At 40.3% G+C, this 19,638-nt stretch overlaps 1 protein-coding gene across 3 annotated transcripts in view; it reads right to left on the reverse strand.

The window, feature by feature from the left end:
• Positions 1-318: 318 nt before the first annotated feature.
• Positions 319-19,638, reverse strand: part of LOC122550602 (coiled-coil domain-containing protein 81-like) — a 96,759-nt gene continuing 77,439 nt past the window's right edge. For all 3 annotated transcript variants that reach the window (XM_043691572.1, XM_043691571.1, XM_043691570.1), the window contains exons 11-15: positions 16,902-17,071; positions 13,913-13,991; positions 8,241-8,464; positions 3,902-4,027; positions 319-1,303 (exon numbers count right to left, since the gene is read on the reverse strand). In XM_043691572.1, the coding sequence (XP_043547507.1) occupies positions 1,174-1,303; positions 3,902-4,027; positions 8,241-8,464; positions 13,913-13,991; positions 16,902-17,071 (729 nt within the window). In that variant the 3' untranslated portion in view covers positions 319-1,173. The remainder of the gene's footprint in view (positions 1,304-3,901; positions 4,028-8,240; positions 8,465-13,912; positions 13,992-16,901; positions 17,072-19,638) is intronic.

Raw genomic sequence — 19,638 nt, forward strand, 5'->3', positions numbered from 1 at the left:
GCTGACATGTCCCAACATTATTCAATTCATCCCAACTTCATGTTCCACTCTCCTTGAATTCCACATACACTGTGGTTCAGTGTTCAGCACTGCTGCCTCACAGTACCAGGGACCCGGGTTTAATTCCTGCCTCGGGTGACTGTCTGTGTGGAGTTTGCACATTCTCCCCATGTCTGTGTGAGTTTCCTCCCATAATCCAAAAGATGTGTAGGTCAGGTGAATTGGCCATGCTAAATTGCCCATAGTGTTAGGTGTATTAGGGGTAAATGTAGGGGTGGGTGAATCTTCAGAGAGTCGGTGTGGACTTGTGGGCCGAAGGGCCTGTTTCCACACTGTAGGGAATCTAATCTAAAATGCAGATGTGTAGCATGTACATTTTGTTTTGCACTTTTGCTTATGTCATCCATAGTGCTTATAGATTGTTATCCTATATTTTATTCATTTTTTAACCTTTTATTAAGTTATATATTTCAGCTAATCAACAGAAGGTTTTATCGGCAACTGCATCAAAAAAGGGCTTGGCTAGAAGTTGGTTGAGTTGGGGAATATCAAGCACTGGTCAAGATTTTCAGTGTACAAGAATTAAGTATGGAATGAATGTGCCCACCATTTACTAAACCAAGTCATCCCAAGGTTTCTGCCCAAAGTCTGAGTTTGACTTAGCCAAATTTGTGTCCAAGAGCACTACATTTCGAGAGTATACTATTTACAGATAGAGATTGCACTTCTCAGGACTAACATGAAAATTCATTTGAAGATGAGCTAATCCATTCAGATTTCAGTGGCAGTTCCAAATCTTTTCAACAAAAATTGGATGCTTCCAGAAGACTGGAGCAGCTTTATAAAGGGTTGAAGAAATCCAAATCGTTACATGAAATCTGAAGATCCCAAAGCAAAAAAAAATTTAGTTTGCCTCAATGCGTTCAAGAGTAGAAATGATTGAAGTGCCAATGTTGCAAAATGGATTTATTCTAAAATGATGGAAAATCTATTGATAAAACAAAAAGTGATTAACAGTTCAACATATACTCCCTTGCAAAAGTAGTTCCATGAAAATCTAAAGGAAATATGCTGAACCAGTTTACATTATTAATTCAGATACTGTAAAAAGTGGGAATTCCCATGATTTTGATAGGATTTGACTGTCCATTGTATTAGGAGTAAGTTAATTCACTAATTTGTTCCAGTTGTAATGAATGTACTGTTCCAAATATTTGACTGGCCAATGTTTGATAAACGTCGTTGACACTGAAAGCAACGTCGATATTTATTACACTGATCAAGTAGGAAAAGTCCTCTAGCCCTGTAAAGTAAATTAAAGATAATTAGCATTGGCTTTCTGTTAATTAACACTTACTAAAAATTGTAATATCTCAAGTATCTCTTCTTTAACATAACCACTTTTTAAAAATTGAATTATAATTTTTTTACTAAGGTTGTCCTGCTAATTTTATGAATGCTTTGATATCCAAGAGTGTGACAACTCATTTTTAATCCTTCTGAACTGACTGAATATTAGGAAAATATCTATTTTAAGTAGAAATTTAAAGGAAACTTTCAGCCTTCATACGCAGTTTATACTAAGTGGAACTAGAACATGGTGTATAATTGCTTACTGCACTGTTCCCCATCTTTCTTGCCCAGATCCTACTACTGGGATGTACCATGGTGCTTATCATGGTATATCTTCAAATATGGGACAGGAATAAGACACCATTTTTTTTAATAAACAAGATGGAGCGTGGCAGCTATTTAACACTGTTCACTGGGATGGAATGATGCATAGGGTTGATTGCAAGGCTGTGGAGTCTATCCAGTATAATCATTTAGAACAAATTAGGAGCAATACTTATAGATCAACCACCCAGCATTGTCATAGCTAAAGGCAAACCTTCTGTTGAACGACACTTGATCCAAATGAGCCAGTGAAATACAAAAAATGCATATTTGTCAGCAATTGAAAGATGTTTTTTGAACCTTTCGTAGAAATATTTTAATATCTTCTTCTCTATAATGTTAGGTGTGTGATTTATACATGCTGTAATATCATTTATTTTAAAGTTTGGATTTTAAATATTATCATGTGAGTTTTAGTCTATGTGTTTGAAGGGGTTAAATTATTAACTTATAGATTTTCTGTAGCCATAAAGATTTACTTTACAAACAGTATGAGAGAGATGTGGTGCTGGAAAAACACAGCAGACTAGGCAGCATCCGAGGAGCAGGAGAACCGACGTTTCGGGCATAAGTCCTTCTTCAGTCATTCCTGAAGAAGGGCTTATGCCCGAAACGTCGATTCTCCTCCTCGGATGCTGCCTGGCCTGCTGTGTTTTTCCAGCACCACATTTTTCAATTCTGGTCTCCAGCATCTGCAGTCCTCACTTTCTCCTATTATGAGAGAGATTCAGAGTTCCTGATGTATAATGGAGTTTTGTTTTCACTGGAAGAGTTTTTCATAATATGAACAAAGTAAACGCATTAGGCTTTCAACTTAGAAGTTTTGAGACTAACTTTCTTTTCCGCTTAATTAGGATAAAAATTTTGGGTTTCAGTTTAGCAGCTTGCAGAAATCTTAGCTGCAGCTGGATTCCTGAGAAAGGCAGATTGTTTAGAGCAGGTAAGAAATAGGTTATCTCAGTGTTAGGAGTTTAGTTTAAAAGTATCAGACCATAAATGTTTGGTTAAAACCCTGAAAGGGTTATGTGAAACTGAGAAAGCTTCACTAAGTTCCATTGTTTTAAGTAATGCAATGGTGTTGGGATTGATAGGATGGTATTTTACTGTGTTGTGAAATCTTTAAGTGCCTGTTATGTTTAAATGATTTGGTTTATTCTATTTTATCTTCATTGTTTTTGCATAATAAACTTCATTTTATTGTTAAAATCAAAGCTGCAGCATTTTATGCTTGTGTCTCAGTGAAAGACCACATTGTTTAAACCAGAATACATATCACAATCTGTCAAGCACATTTCAGTCTTCAATCTGACTTGTCCAGTAATAACATCAGCTATGATCTAAATAACATTCAATTTCCAATTTACATTATTAATGAAGAATTTAGCAGGGTGATAAATAGCTCAGTTTCACAAATCTCAGATTAGAATCAGGATTGCTATTAAAGTCATTTTTATATAGTCGACAGAAGCTTTGTCTATCATTTCTTTCTTGATGATTATGAGCTTTTTATATGATTAGAAGAAATGTTCCACTTCCCCACAGTATTCAATAAGTCTAATCTGGCAGGTATTTAAACCAGGAACCCCAAACCTTTTCATCTAAACCTGGTGGTATACATTTGGTGATACTCATAAGCTCTGCTTCTGTCTATCCACCCACGTCACACTCTCCCCAACGCACCATTAATTCTCTAAGAACAGTTTCTATGAGAATACCAATAAGAACTCTTTATTTTATTCCTCCACACACTATTCCCCAATATTTGTCTGTTTCAAAATTTTCCCTTTTCCCTCACATGCCTGTTTTTCTTTGTCCATTGCATTTTTATTTTTAAGTGTGGTTCCTTTATGAGCTAATAATATGGTCCTTTGTATTCTAACTTGATATTAGCTTTAGCCAATCACCAACAACTCGGATAGTGAGAGTTCCAGTGATCAGGTGAACATTTTCTGGTAATGGCCCAGATTTTGAGATAAGAGTACTAGTGAAGCCATCAGCAATCATCATTCGTAAAGTCTGAAACAGACAGTAACTCCTGATGATCACATATGTTGATAACTGCAGAAATCAGGAATCATTGTTGTTATGTCACAGTTCTCTTCGAAATGGTTTGACGCACTTATCTTACCAATATATTGCATAGAATGGCTTAAAGTACTCTATTTGCATGACAGATACAATCACGTTGCTTTAAAGTATTAGCTGTGATAGTTCATAATCTTACTTTGAGTATCGATTTTCTTCATAGTTTTTCAGTCGCTTCATTGTTACATTATCAGTCCATGCTTTTTCTAATGCTTTACGCATTCTCTGCAGATCTTCATAGCGTTTTTTATGTTCATTTATTAAGCTGTGGAAAATAGAAAACACCATTACCAAGTAACATAGCTGCAGATAGATACCTAACCTCCTATATAAATTTCACATTTACCAAACCTCACTCCAAATGAAACCTACGGCAAAATGAGCAACATAGAACATAAAAGTTCCTATCACCTTTGGGACGTAGATCTATTCTGTCACTCAAGTGTGACCTCATCATATTGGATGGAATTCAATACACAGCTCAGCATTAACCCTTTCAGTTATTAATACCTCATACATCTCTACCCAAATATTTCCTTTAAATGGCCATATTTTTCCTATTAAGATCACATATTCATGCCTGCCATCTTTAGTCCAAATGTGTCAAGCATCATGTATGGTGACATCTATTCAAGTGGTTAGCTGCTGCCCCCACTAAGACTGCCTTTCTTCCACTTACTTTTATTGTCCCCTGACTTACCTATGAGGACAACTTCTTTGACTGGATCAGAAGCGAGGCTACATTTTATTTTACCTATCAGCAACTCTGATGGAGATAGTTTACACTTAAGTGAGGTAGACAGGTTGCTGGGAAGAGATGTCAAAGAGCAGCCTTGAGTTCTACGTTCAGAAATACAAATGATCTTTGTTCAAGCTCTTTACCACACGTGTGGGAGAGGCCAGAGACCACTCCGAATCCGGCCTTTACATAGGGCACAGTCACTCTCTTAATATACAGCTCAAATCGGAAGAGAGGTCAATGATGCTCTGATTTCCCCAGTGGGATATAGCATTTTTACACACTTCATGTTACAATAATAACTTTTAACATTGTCATTGTTCCTTCCCCCTTAATCCATACATCCAATCCTGTAAAACACCTGATCAATGATGGACACCGTCGAGGATAGACCCGGGGTCCCCGTGATCTCACGATGTTTACCCGTTAATTCACATTTAAAAGTTAATGGTTATACTCATTCTCAGACATTTCCCAGACTTGTTTATCTGTAAGGGCTGCTCCAATTCTCTTATTCATTTTACTAATTGCATTCCCAATCAAATTCTGCTACTGATCTCATATTTCCCACTGTTCTAATCATAGGAGACACAAAAGGAAATTAGTTTTTTCTAATTGCTATAAGATTCATACTATAAAGTTAGTTATATGTAATATGTAAAGTTTTATGTTTACACCTACTGTTAGCATTGTTTACTTAATGAATTGTGAGTAGTTTTGGTCCTACCTGACCTTGGAGGCTCAGTTAAATACCACCCCTCTATCTTCCAGCTACATTATAACTCATTATAGTCACAGACCATCTTCTGAAATGAAATTTACTGTCCCTACTCTGGCTAAATCTTTTTACCTAATAAGACATCAGCTTTTTCATTGATAAGACTAAAACTCAATCACTTTCACAGCTCAATGAACTTGTCTGATCTCCTAGAGTTTTACAAGACATATCTCAAACTTATCATTTGTCTCCATTATTGTGGGTCTTATTTTTCATTTTAATGCTTGCTACAAACTTCAGGATTCCTGTTCTCACACATCTCTTATCGAACTGTCTCCCACACTCATCTGCAGCTGTGGTTTTTACAGAACTCCCTGTATATTAATTTCTAAGATTCTTTGTTCAAAATTTGTTCAACCTTGAAGTAACTCCTTCTCAAAGCTACCACTGTGCTAACTAATGGCCTCACTTTAATGCTGGATCAGGCAATCTAATTCTGGTATTGCAGCCATATTTATGCCAACAGGCAAACATATTGTGCCATCTCTGACCAGGGCTGCCCCAACACAAGGAATTTAGCAACAATATAAAAGTTAGCATTTTTTTTAAAATCAAAGTGGCTTGACTGCCAGGACCCCACACTCAACTTCCCTATTTGGTTATAGGTACTAAGGCAATCTTGTAATATGTTCAAATCCAGAACTGACTAGAGTAGGATGAAGCACTTGTTAACAAACTATGGTCTATTGTCTTACAGGACCTTGTCTGAGATTCCAAGGATTGTGAATATTTTATAAAAATCCTGACAACTTCAACTGTTGTGATGATCCATAACTTGTACATCTCAGGCCAGTGTGAAAAATAACAATGATATAAGACCCCATGCCAAACATGGAAAGGTCTGGTCTAATGTATTCTCATGACCTGGTGGAGAAAATGGTGAGGCTTACACCGCTTGGGTCTGTGAATATCTCAAATTTCACAGTTGGCTGTGAGCCTTTAATCATTTTTGAGATCCCTGGTTACCATACTGATGACCATGTTCTGGCTCCTGTGAAATTGATGATTCTGCTTAAATAGCCAATGCTATCACATTATAAATTACATCTTGTTATTAAGACAACTGTTTCCTTTCATTAAGACTCTCTAGTGATTTGTCCTCAAACACTACTAACAAATTAGTCCTTAAACATAGTACAGAGAAAGAGGATTGGTATCAACACTCTACCTGAACCACAAGCTGCCAATGGTTGGTTCTGCAAACAAATGACACTTTTCATGGAAACACAGGAGATGTTACACCTATCCTTTCATACCCTCTCTACAGACCATCCAAGACCTCACACATTCCTTAAAGTAAAAGCAGTGATTTACACATATTTCTTTTAAACTAGCATACTGTACTCATTGCTGAAAGTGTAGTCTCCTCTACATCAGGGAGCCCAAACACAGATTGGGCGATGCCTTTGAAGAACGTGTCCATTCAATCTGCAAGCTTCACTTCTAGCTTCCATTGGTCTGTCAATTCAATTCTCTGTCTTACTCTCATGCTGGCATTTCTGTCCTTGGTACTGTACTGTTCCAGTGAAGCTCAAAGTAAGCTTGAGGAACAGCACCTCATCTTTAAATTAAGCACTTTATGTCCTTCTAGAGTTAGGGGAGAAAGTGAGGTCTGCAGACGCTGGAGATCAAAGCTGAAACTTTATTGCTGGAACAGCACAGCAGGTCAGGCAGCATCTAGGGAACAGAAGATTCGACGTCTCGGGCACATGCCCTTCTTCAGGAATGAGCAGAGAGTGTTCAGCAGGAGAAGATAAAAGGTAGGGAGGAGGGACTTGGAGGAGGGGTGTTGGAAATGTGATAGGTGGAAAGAGGTCAAGGTGAGGGTGATAGGTCGGAGTAGGGTGGAGGCGGAGAGGTCAAGAAGAAGACTGCAGGTCAGGAAGGCGGTGCCGGGCTGGAGGGATTCTTGTTTATTTTCTTTGTTTATTTTCTTGTCCCATCACCATTCCCTTTGACTCTGAAGACTAACTCTTCTGTTATTCAGTCTTGCCTGACTTCACCCATACATAGACCTTCCTTATTACTCTTGTCCAACTACCTTGTGCTCCAGACTTATTACCAACTTTTTCCAATTCTGATGTAAGGTCACAGACTTAAATGTTAACTCTTTTCTCTCTGCTAATGTTGCCATAATCTGCTGAATATTTTATGTTTTTTTTATTGGACAAACTTGTAATTTACACAAGTACCTCTTCAATCTACCAGAAAGTAGACTGAGCAAGTGTGGTAGGATGAGGTTGGATAGGAATTGTTAAACCATCTTGTTTAACATCAGGTGAACACACAAGACAACTGCTATATTCAGACCTTTTACGTGAACTAGTACAATTTGTGTTTACATGAAATTAACAATGAATTGAAAGGTCAGTCATGTCAGTCCATCAGCTTGACGCAGATTTAGTTTTCAACTCCTCTCTTGTGTACGCCATCCTTCTTGGAGATGTTTACTGCCTGACTGCTCTTATTTGCTCCGAACAAATATTTACTATTGAGGATAATTTCAATTTTAGGTGAAAGTGTAAACCCTGCAACATTAGCTCAACCATCTATTAAACAATTCTGATTTTAATTTTCATTCATGATAAATAAAACAGAAGGAATTCCAACCCCTTTCTCATTTTTTCCTTTCCTATATGTGCTGCAAAACATGAATATCTCATATTGTCAAGCAGTAACGGGTTTGCGGACTTATTCCTTAAGTAAAATATATAGTTACCCACTAAGACACAGATTGGTGACCTCAGTGATCTCTCCCTTTCCTAAGCTTGAGGTAGTGGAGATTCAATTTAAGGAACATCTTTGAATTTATTGGAAAATTTGGTAAAGAAAAATGCAAAACACTGGTCAGAAGAGTTAAGCTCAGTAGCTTTGTTGATTTGCCATTGTTCATGCAGAAGTAAACATGTATAACATCTGTTAAAGATAAGCCATGCAAAACAAGATTAGAATTTAACTTACCCTTTTCTGTTTCTTTCCAACATATCTAATTCAGTTTTCTGTTCGTACAGTTGATTCAGAATGGCATTCCTCTTACGGTCAGCAGCAGCCTGCATCTGCTCTTTGTAAAGGTTATAAGCAATTTGCTTTTGTTCTTCTATCTTTCCAGCTGGCTCAGAGTTACCAAAGATTGGTTCAGAGGAATCAGGTACTGATGCTGGTAATTGACGTGGTTTCTCTTTTCTCTAGATGTGGAAGGGATAGTTATTACATATATGAATAAGTGTCTTTTGTCATATTAGCTGCAGACAAATAGTCAATAATCAGCAAGTTAGCACATTGTAAATCAAAAGTAATTAATAATAACCACACCAGGCATCATTCTAACTATTAAAGAGGGAGAAGGTGATGGGTTAAAGGCTGGAAAATACTGGTCAGTTGGAAATCTGGCATGATCTCATCAACATTTGTCAAGTACCTTTAAAACAGAGTGAGAAACCACAATTTTTCTGTAGGCACAGTCATTAAAAATGCAAACAAACAATTTATTTGTGGCTATTACCCAGTATTCTGCTTTTTCAATCAGCGCTTGAGTTTCCCAAGCTGTGTGAAGAAGAAGCAGGGCAAACAAGACAAAAGCTTTGCCAGAGTCGTTGATCAATGACATTGACAGACTGAGATCCTTTAAACAATTCAACTACAGAACTGTAGGCTTGCCGATGGTGAAAGGCTTGTGCTCCCAGGACCTGTTCTGAAAGCCTCATTTCTTGGTTTACAGGTGATTGCTAACATTTGGAAGTCATTTCACCCACCCTGCAAACCCTATGCATAGCCTACTCACTCACTTGGGACACCTCACCACCTTTTGCACACTTGCTCCACCGCAAACAACTGTGATACCCGTTCAATTAATCTCATTCAGTTCTTCCCTTTGTCTCATTTCAGGAGAAAACAGCCAGAACAAAGCAAAGAGAGCCCGGGGTGGAGGAGGATCAACGTTTGGCTTCTCACCCCCTATGAAGAGAGGATCCTGGTTCTCAAAGGTGAAGAGAGAGACCACTTTTGCAGGAATGCCAAATCATCCCTGTACAGACAACTGAGTATATAGCACTCTTCATTCCAATGCAACTCCCACAGCAATCCACTGTCAGTCTCATTAATTCCATACTACCCCCAATCATCAGCCACAACTTGGTCTCTCTCTTTTGTCTTTCATGTAGTGCCAGCATCCTCATTATCGACCACTGCAAAATGGCTGGCATACCACAAGGCCATCTCCACAACCTCTGATCAAAAGTACCAAGGGCTGAGAGAAAGAATCAGCAAGGCTGCCTCTTGCACATCCTACCACCTCAGATACTGACACCTCATTGGGAACTTTAGCCGTAGAAAGCGTGGAACCCCAATCTGTACCTCAATGTGACAGCTTCAGAGCTTCAGAGCTGGTCGAGGAAGAAATGCCCAAGCTGTTGGGACGTGGGGGATTGCTGAGGGCCAGCCACTTGCTCTGCCTCCTAAAGGGGAGGGCCTTGTACTGTCAGTAATCAAGAGTTTTGTCAACATGTACAAGAAGGAACAGGAGCAGCAGACAGATATGTGTGATGCTATGGCCCTCGTTGCCCTGAAGCTGCAACAGTGCAGTGAGATATGTGACTGTTAGGCTGCCTCCATGGACACGATGGTGGCTACTAAGAAGAGTCTCAGAGTCTGCTTAGGACACGCACATACCTACAGTCATTCCCCCAGGTGTTTGTCCTTAGAACTGAAGGCATGATGACAGGGGAATGGGGAATCTGTTGAGCACTCTAGGTGCTCATCCTCGCAAGGACACAGGGAAGGAGTCACCCAGCTAATGGATGGACTGAACATTGTCCCCTCTGAGGTCTCCACTCAAGACACTCCAAATGTCACCTCTTCCTCCACATTGCCTGACTTCTTCAACTTTGGAAGTTCTCCCTGAGAATGGTTGATTTGCCTCTGGCAAGAAGATTCTCTGTGTCACCAGTAAATAAACACCTATTAGTCAGCCCAATCAAATCTTCAGTGTCAAGGGGTTCCACTGCTGAGCAGGCTCACTACACCCCAGTATGGATCCAAGAAGTACATGAAGAGGTAGTGAGAGAGATAGAGACAGAGACAGAGACAGAGAGAAAGAGTTTATGAAGAGCACTTTGGTGACACAGAGGACAAAGCACCATACATTGTCTGGCACTTATTAAAAATAGTACTTCTTTGACCTTCCATTTTGTAGTTTGTTTTGTAGCCCCAAATGTACCTGTGCCAGCATGATGCCTAACTTCATGTCTACTCAAGTACACAGATTGTACCATGAATCAATGGCTGTATTGAGAGCCTGCTGCAGCTATTTGGGAGCAAGATTAACAAGGCATATACAGGCAATGAGTCCTGCTGACACCATCAACCCTCTTTCCTTGCCCCATGTCCAAAAATGTTGGTGTAAATAAGGTGACCAGCAATGTCTGGGGCAGGGAGCTGTGCAGCATATAGGGAGCCAATGCTTTAGGATGCCAAAGGATAAGGGATACAGCAGATCTATGTTCTATACGGTGCATGGGTTGGTGAATAATGTTTTGTTTCCTTTAAAATTAATGGATCTTGCAGCCCTTTCCCTCAACGGTTGAGCAACGTATCCTGTCCAATCCATCTGTGTTTGCAGCTGATTTCTTCCTCATTGTGCACTTTCAATTTCCAGTATAATGGAAGCTGACAGTGAGTGCTCCTCGAACAGTGGTTTCCAGCCTCTATCTCTATATGTCCATGAGCTTCCAAACATCCAGGTCTTCATTCTGTAGCCCTTCCCGTGAACCCCATAGCCATGCACCTTCCCAAGTCATCACCCAATCAAATTCCACAGCCTGTACCTGCCCATCTTTGCCTCCCAGTGATGACTATATGAGGTGTGATCATACACTGTACCCCTCCTCCTTGATGCTAGGGTACTCTTGACCATGAACAAACCCCACTCCCACATGACACCCTTTCAATCTATATTTTACCTTCTATCCCTTGTAGATAATGTTGCTCCTTTCACCATTGTCATCCCCTCTTTTCTCAGCCTGCAGCCCTTAGTCCCACAGACTAACTTACCACCTCTCCTTCCCACAACCCTCTTGTTCTCCTTCCATCTCACTTTACCCTTAGTTTTTCTGGATGGACCCGCTGGACTGACCCGCTCATCCCTTGAACGTTCTAAACTGAACAAGAAGTGACCAGACAAGTGGAGTACTGGTGGTGTACAGATCTCCTGAAATCAACACGGACATCCACTACAAACCGACCGACTCCCACAGCTACCTGGACTACACCTCCTCCCACCCTGCCCCCTGTAAAAACGCCATCCCATTCTCCCAATTCCTTCGACTCCGCCGCATCTGCTCCCAGGAGGACCAGTTCCAAAAACGCACAACCCAGATGGCCTCCTTCCTCAAGGACCGCAATTTCCCCCCCGACGTGGTCGACGATGCCCTCCACCGCATCTCCTCCACTTCCCGCTCCTCCGCCCTTGAACCCCGCCCCTCCAACCGCCAACAGGACAGAACCCCACTGGTCCTCACCTACCACCCCACCAATCTCCATGTAAAGCGCATCATCCGCCGTCATTTCCGCTACCTCCAAACGGACCCCACCACCAAGGATATATATCCCTCCCCTCCTCTATCAGCTTTCCGTAGAGACCACTCCCTCCGCGACTCCCATGTCAGATCCATACCCCCCACCAACCCAACCTCCACTCCCGGCACCTTCCACTGCAACCGCAGGAGGTGCAAGACTTGCGCCCACACCGCCCCCCTCACCTCCCTCCAAGGCCCCAAAGGAAACTTCCATATCCGCCACAGATTCACCTGCACCTCCACCCACATCATCTACTGCATCCGGGAAACTCGGATTTCACCAGTTTCCTCATTTCCCCTCCCCCCACCTTGTCTCAGTATAATCCATCGAATTCAGCACCGCCTTCCTAACCTGCAATCTTCTTCCTGACCTCTCCGCCCCCACCCCAGTCTGACCTATCACCCTCACCTTGACCTCTTTCCACCTATCACATTTCCGACGCCCCTCCCCCAAGTCCCTCCTCCCTACCTTTTATCTTAGCCTGCTGGACAAACTTTCCTCATTCCTGAAGAAGGGCTTATGCCCGAAACGTCGCTTCTCCTGTTCCCTGGATGCTGCCTGACCTGCTGCGCTTTTCCAGCAACACATTTTCAGTCCTGAAAGGGTTAGCCATACCAACATACTAACTGCTGTGGAGCAACAGGACTGATCATGATCCACTCCCTAGTCTACAAATGATTTGGAGATGCCGGTGTTGGACTGGGGTGTACAAAGTTAAAAATCACACAACACCAGGTTATAGTCCAACAAAACCTGTTGGACTATAACCTGGTGTTGTATGATTTTTAACCTAGTCTACAAATGTATGGACTACCTGACTGAGATTACCCAGACATGCCCCTGACTGTGATCAATCACTTCAACTAAGAGGATAAGTGTCCGTCTTTGACTTACTGTGTGGGGACCCCCAGACTGATGGGTTACTTCGGTGAAGACATTTTGAGATATCAGTGCTTGCTGAATGCATATGCAGTGTGCTCATTGTGTAGACCGCTGGCACATGGTTCAGGTGTGAGATTGATGCTGTATACTGCAATACAGCCCTTAAATAAGGACTGTTGACCAGCAAATGAGTTGCCTGGTTCTGTGACTTCACTAATTAGCATGGCAAGACAAGACAGGCATGGTCCAAACATGCAGGTATGCATTACACGATTGAGAGCTAAGAATATAAGCAAGTAGCCATGCACTGCAGCCTGGTCCAAACAATGAGCTGGGGCCCTGGCCATAAGCACAAAGTGTCCTTGCAGCAGTCTTTCAATGCTAGGTGCCTGGTGTCTGTGCTTCCTACACAGTTTGCAAATGTCTTGGAAATAAGCCATGGTGATCGCAAGAACATGGCAAATTCTAGACTTCAGTGTCAAAGGATGAAAGGTCCGTGCATCTGGTGCCTGTGGATTATGCCCCGAGATGCTCTCTAGTCCTAAGCAGTATAAAAGTCCTTCAAATCAAGCATCGAGCTCTGATTTGCATGGTTGGGCTTGCACCATTTCTAGCTTGTTTGGTGGAGTAGGATGCTGAACATTTATGAAGTGAGTTGAGCCATTAAGAAGGAATTTAAGAAGCAATAAAACCCTCAAGCTGGCAATTTGCTACTGTCTTGCAAAAAAAGCACCAAGTCTCCTATAAGATCCCACCTATTATCATGTTTAAAGTCTAGATTGTATCCAAAGGCCCATAAATGCCTCATATAAACAACTTGATCTCAAAACCTAATTTCAGTAAATACACAAACTGGAAACATAAATGCAACCCAGGGTGGTTTGCAGAAAGCTTTCTGTGGCTGATGCCTTATTTATCTCACATGGTAAAACTAAGTTGAAATCGAAGGTTAGGGTCTGCTCCCTTATCTTGCCTGGGGGAAAGCATGGAGAGCAAACATGGTAGAAGCAGGCATGGCAATAGTAATATTGATACAAGGCAGGAAATTTTGCTTTGGTTTTTTTTTTCACTGTAGTATATTGTCTTTGCCCCTTCAATGATTCTTACATAGATGTCTAAACAAACACTTATTATTATTGTGCTCCTTTTATGTATGCACATATTTCTTAATTATTTACCTGCACATCCAGTCCTTTCTTGTAGGCCTCTATTTGTTCATGCCTCTCCTTCTGATAGTACTGCCTCTGGACAGCAAGACTATAAAACAAAAGACATTCTTTAGAAAAGAATCATACATTGGACCAGTTTGTAATTTTACATTTGACAAAATATGGATCAAAATTGTTCAGAAATCTCTGAGAATTCCATAGACAATAAAAAGATTGAAAAATAAGAACAAACATGAAACAAGAATTAAGAAGCTTACTAAAGAGATTGGGCAGAGATTTACTGAAGGCCAGTCAACAGATTGATAAGAAGTCTATCCCACAGCCAAACAGAGTGCGGGTGGCCTAAATTGTTACAATTGGAAGGAGCTGCTAGCTAATCTGATTGTCTTCAGTCCTTACAAAACCACAGCTCAGTTGTGAACACTGCTAAAACAGCAAGCAGACATAAAATGAAATAACTTAATAGACCCAGCAAAGTTGGGGGCATGGAATGGGGAGAGTTTGTGATATTTTTCATGTTCTCCCAGAAGGGCAAATAAAATCCAGCATATGATCAAGAAATCCGTTTTGATGAAGTTTTTAATGGCGGCACGGTGGCACAGTGGTTAGCACTGCTGCCTCACACCGCCAGAGACCCGGGTTCAATTCCCGCCTCAGGCGACTGACTGTGTGGAGTTTGCATGTTCAACCCGTGTCTGCGTGGGTTTCCTCCGGGTGCTCAGGCTTCCTCCCACAGTCCAAAGATGTGCAGGTCAGGTGAATTGGCCATGCTAAATTGCCTGTAGTGTTAGGTAAGGGGTAAACGTAGGGGTATGGGTGGGTTGCGCTTCGGCGGGTCGGTGTGGACTTGTTGGGCCTGTTTCCACACTGTAATGTAATGTAATCTAATCTAATCTAATCTAAGAAAGATTAGAGAGATACAAAAAGTCAGAAGACTTTTGGAAGAAAATTCAAGAATGCATGAATGCAATGACGAAAGATTTGCTGTGATGGTACAGTAAAGAGAATATACCAGCATGCACAGAATGAAGTTAGAAATGTAAGTCATGCAGGCGAGAACATAAGGTTGAAGGAGGTTACAAAAATAAAATAGATTGACACAATATAGAGAACTATAAAGGAGCATGAGAATTTTTTTTTTTAAATCACTACAATGGGAATAGGACCAAGTGGAGATCAGCAAAGATAGAGGTAATAAATGACAGGAACTTTGGATGGAATATGAAAGATCCCATAGTTTTTTAAAATATGGAAATGAACCTACGGAGCCAAGAATCTAAGGTAGCATACAATCATCATTATGTTACAATTATGAGGTTTATTATTATATTTTGGGACTAAAATTTTACATTTAGGGTAAATGAATGGGTTCATGTGACCTGTCATTTTGTTTTATTCATTTGTGGAATGCGGGCAGTGCTGGCTGACAAACATTTTATTGCCTGCCATTCATTGTGCTTGAGAAGGTAGTGGTGAACTGCCTTCTTGAACCATTGTAGTTCATATGCTGTAGGTTAATCCATAATGCTCTTAAAGAGGGAATTCCAGGATTTTGACCCAGCAATAGTGAAAGAACGGCAATATATTTCCAAACAGGATGGTGTTTCCAAGCAGGAAGGGAATTAGCAGCTGGTAATGTTTCCATTCATCTGCTGCCCTTCTTCTAGACAGAAGTAGTCATGCATTTGGATGCTCATGTCTCAGGATCTTTGGTGAATTTCTGCAGTACATCTTATACATTGTACATAATGCTGCTACTGAACATCAGTAGTGGATGGAGTGGATGCTTGTGGATGTGCTACCAACAAGCTTCACAATCACGTTGTGAATTCTGCCTTACACTAATCCTGGTGATTTAATTGTTCATGATCAAAGGAAGGTTTAGTTTGTTTTACTCAGAATGTATTTATGCTGGGAGATAATAACAGCCTCTGATTAACAATGAGTAGATTTTGAGCTCCCAAAGCCCCAGAATCATGTCAGAGATATTGGGTTTAAACAATTGTATTGTAAAGTGTACATTTACTTCTCAGATGAAAGGGAATTCAGATCAAGAATATTTATTCAATACTTTCATAACACCTGGGGGAAGAGGGCCAAGGAAGCCATTTTGGGGTAACATTTCAGGCTTTCCTTGAATTCAATAAATATTTCAGACAGGAGTTTTTGTGTGGTCAGCTAAACTATAAACTGGTTAGTTTTGTGAGCTGCCATTGCTAGGTATGTAAGGGAAACCGTCTTGAGTAAAGGAAATGTAAACCCTGGCCATCTAAGGCTTCCAGAATATTCAATCTGGCATGGCTGGTGGAATCATTTAGTAAATTTTACTGCTGATGGTAGGTTTGAAGAATGCTGTGAAAATTGAAGAAAATGCCTGGAGGTGGTCTCAAATGTTTCTTGACCAAATGGAAATATGGGAAACCACTGGAAACAGCCTTGGACAGTTTATTAAAAGGGCTGTAATTCTAAAGTGTGATGGGTGCTAACGACGGAAAAGAATTGTCATTTATTAATTTAAAGTGTAAGTACCTACAAATGAAAATAGAATTTAGTCAATATGCTTTCAGTCTTTTGTTATAGTAAAACTCCTAAAATTTGACATTTTGTAGTGCCATTCATTCAGCTATCAATTGGAAGTTCAACTATCTTTTTTTTAACTTTATAGGTTTCCATGGAGGTCACAATAATTAGCATCAATATGAAAATAAACTCTTTCAAAAATTATAACATTTTTGAATAATTTATTCCAACTTCAGCCTCTTCTCACCATTTTAGTTCCTTCCAATATTCTTGTTAATTTATTTGAAATTATGCAAGATCAATGCTGGATTATATCATCCATTTTCTAGGTGTGAAAGAGGTTAATACAGAGTTCACTATGAGATTAAATGCTGGCCTTCTGAATGACATTCATATAATGTGGCTACTTGCCTTCATGGTAAAATTGCAAACTTGATACATATAGGCTACGTCTCAACAATAAATTGAAACAACCTACTCTTCAGCCAATTGAACTTGTTCCAAGCGATCCATAAACTCTTCATCCTGTCTCTTTTTTTCCTCTCTTTGCTTTTTCTCTTGAATTTGTTCAGTTAGGCACCGTGCGTACTGCTGTTGCTTCAGAAAGACTGGTGGTGTCAAGAGTCTGTTTTGAAATATGTATCCTTTCTGAAAGCAAACCCCAAACATTATTTCTCAGATATATTAGACATAAAATAAACAAATTTTCAATGTTGTATTGAATTTATTACTTTTCAAAATTGTAATTTTTAAGAAGTAAAAGCACACTTTTCAACAATTTTTTTCAAAAATAAATACAAATTACATTGCTAAAGCAGATGTCTGCAACTGTTCAAAATGTAATGAAAGCAAACGTTTAAACACCAGATGTGCTTAATTGCATATATTCAAAGTAATTGATGTTGAATGCAATAAAATGCCTGTACACAAAATATCCTGCTGTCTCAACTTGAAATCATAGACAAATAGTTAAATGATATATGTTTTAAAAGCTCAATTTACAATGCAAAATGCATTTATAGTAAATCAATATGGGCCAACAACTTCGACATTAATTTACCAATTTTATATTTGAGGGTGGTGATACCATAGTCTTATGCTCACTAGACTAGTAAATCAGAGACCCAGGCAATGCTTTGAGGACTTGGATTCCATAACATATGGTGGAATTTGCAAAATGTGTGGAATTACGACTTAGAAATCTAATAATGATCATGCAACTGTTGTCAGTTGTCATAAATAGTTTGGTGCACTAATATCCTATAAAGAACAGGCATATTTGTGCAGCTTCCTTTTAGGGAAAGAAAACCACTACCCTTACCTGATTTGGCCTACATATCACTCACTCTAAATTTTCAACAATGTGATTAACTCTTAACTGCTCTTTGTCAGTTGTATCGAAACGCTAAAACTTTCCTAAAATGGAATGAAACCAGATTAATCACTTGGCATCAACTTAGGTACTAGCAAAAAAGCAACAACTCAGCCATGCTGATCTCACAAACTCCTCCTTATTGACATCTGGGGGGTAGCGACAAAATTGGGAGACTAATCGAACAACAGCTAATATCTTCATACTTCGGAATCATACTTGGCAGACCAAGTACCAGACAACACCTTTACTATCCAAGGGTATGTCCTGTCCCACTGGCAGGACAGACGCAGCAGGGACATAGCTACTAGACTGGGTATGTGGCAAGTGCTGAAGGAACCAAGAGAAGAAAAAACATGCTTGACCTCATCCTCACCAATGCATCTGCCTACGATAGTATTGCTAGGAATGATCAATGCACAATCATGTGGAGACAAGGTCCTGTCTTAACTTTAAGGATACCCTTCATTATGCTGCATGGGATTACCACTGTACTAAAATGGGATAGATTTTGCACAAGGCTGGGCATCCACGAGATGCTGTGGGCCATTATCAGTCTCAGAATTATACTCAAACACAATCCATATCGCATACCTCCTGCTTTAATAGGATCACCTTTGATTCAATAGAGTGATAAGAAAGGCATGTTAGGTTCTGTGCCAGGCATACGCAAGAATGGGGTGTCAACCTGGTGAAGCTACAACATAAGCCTGTTTACATGTCAAACAGCATAAGCAGCAAGTTATAGACAGGGTAAAGCAATTTGACAACCGATAAATCAGATTTAAGCTCTACAGTCCTGCCACAGCCAATGGTGAAAAGTGGTGGACCATTAAACAATTCACTGAAGAAGGAGACTCCACGAATACCCAACATGTCAGTACAAAAGCTATGGTAGAAGATTTGTAACAATTTTGGCCAAACGTGACAAGTGGATGGTCCAACTTGACCTTCTGAGGAGGCCCCCAACCATCTTCATCTTCATCAGTGACCCTCCCTTTGTTGTATGGTCAGATGCAGGATATTTGTTGCTGATTGCATAATGTTCAGCAACATTCATCCTTCCTCAAATTCTGAAGCAGTCCATACCCAAATGCAGCAAGACCTGGACAGGACTTGGGTCAGATTCCTGGCTTGGGCTGACAAGTGGTAAGTGAAATTCGCAGCACACACGTCCCAGGCAATAGTAATTTCCAATAAGACAGAATGTAACCATAGCTCCCTGATGTTAAATGTCATTACCATCATTGAATCCCTCTCTATCAAATCCCATTACCAAGGATTACTATTGATTGGAAACTGAACTGGACTACCTATATACAGTGGCTACAAGAGCAGATCAGAGATTAGAAATCCTGCAGTGAGTTACTTTTCTCCTGGCTCCTTAAGTCTATCCACCATCAACAAGAAAGAAGTTATTATATGATGTAATAGTCCCCACCTGCCTGGATGAGAGCGGCTTCATCAACAATCAAGAAGCCTAGTATCATCCAGGATGACACAGCCTGCTTGATTGACACCACATCTGCAAACTCTCCATCCCTCCATCACTGGCCCACTGTAGCAGCAGCGTATACCAGCCACAACATACGTTGCAGAAATTCATTGAAGTTCCTTTGTCAGCACCTTCTAAGCCCATGACCACTACCATATAGCAGGACAAGTCATGTTCAACTGTAGGCCACTGCTAACAGGTATTCTCCCTTCTCCCCTCTTTCATTCACACCCACTCATTCTACTTTAGCATTGCTGCCAATATTGCAGGTGGCCTGCAAACCCTCTAAACAGCATCTAGAGACCCAACCAGCTTCTGTGACTTGAGAAAATGAAGTTGATGAAGTTC

The sequence above is a fragment of the Chiloscyllium plagiosum genome, chromosome 6 (assembly GCF_004010195.1).
Source record: "Chiloscyllium plagiosum isolate BGI_BamShark_2017 chromosome 6, ASM401019v2, whole genome shotgun sequence".
NCBI classification, from domain to species: Eukaryota; Metazoa; Chordata; class Chondrichthyes; order Orectolobiformes; family Hemiscylliidae; genus Chiloscyllium; species Chiloscyllium plagiosum.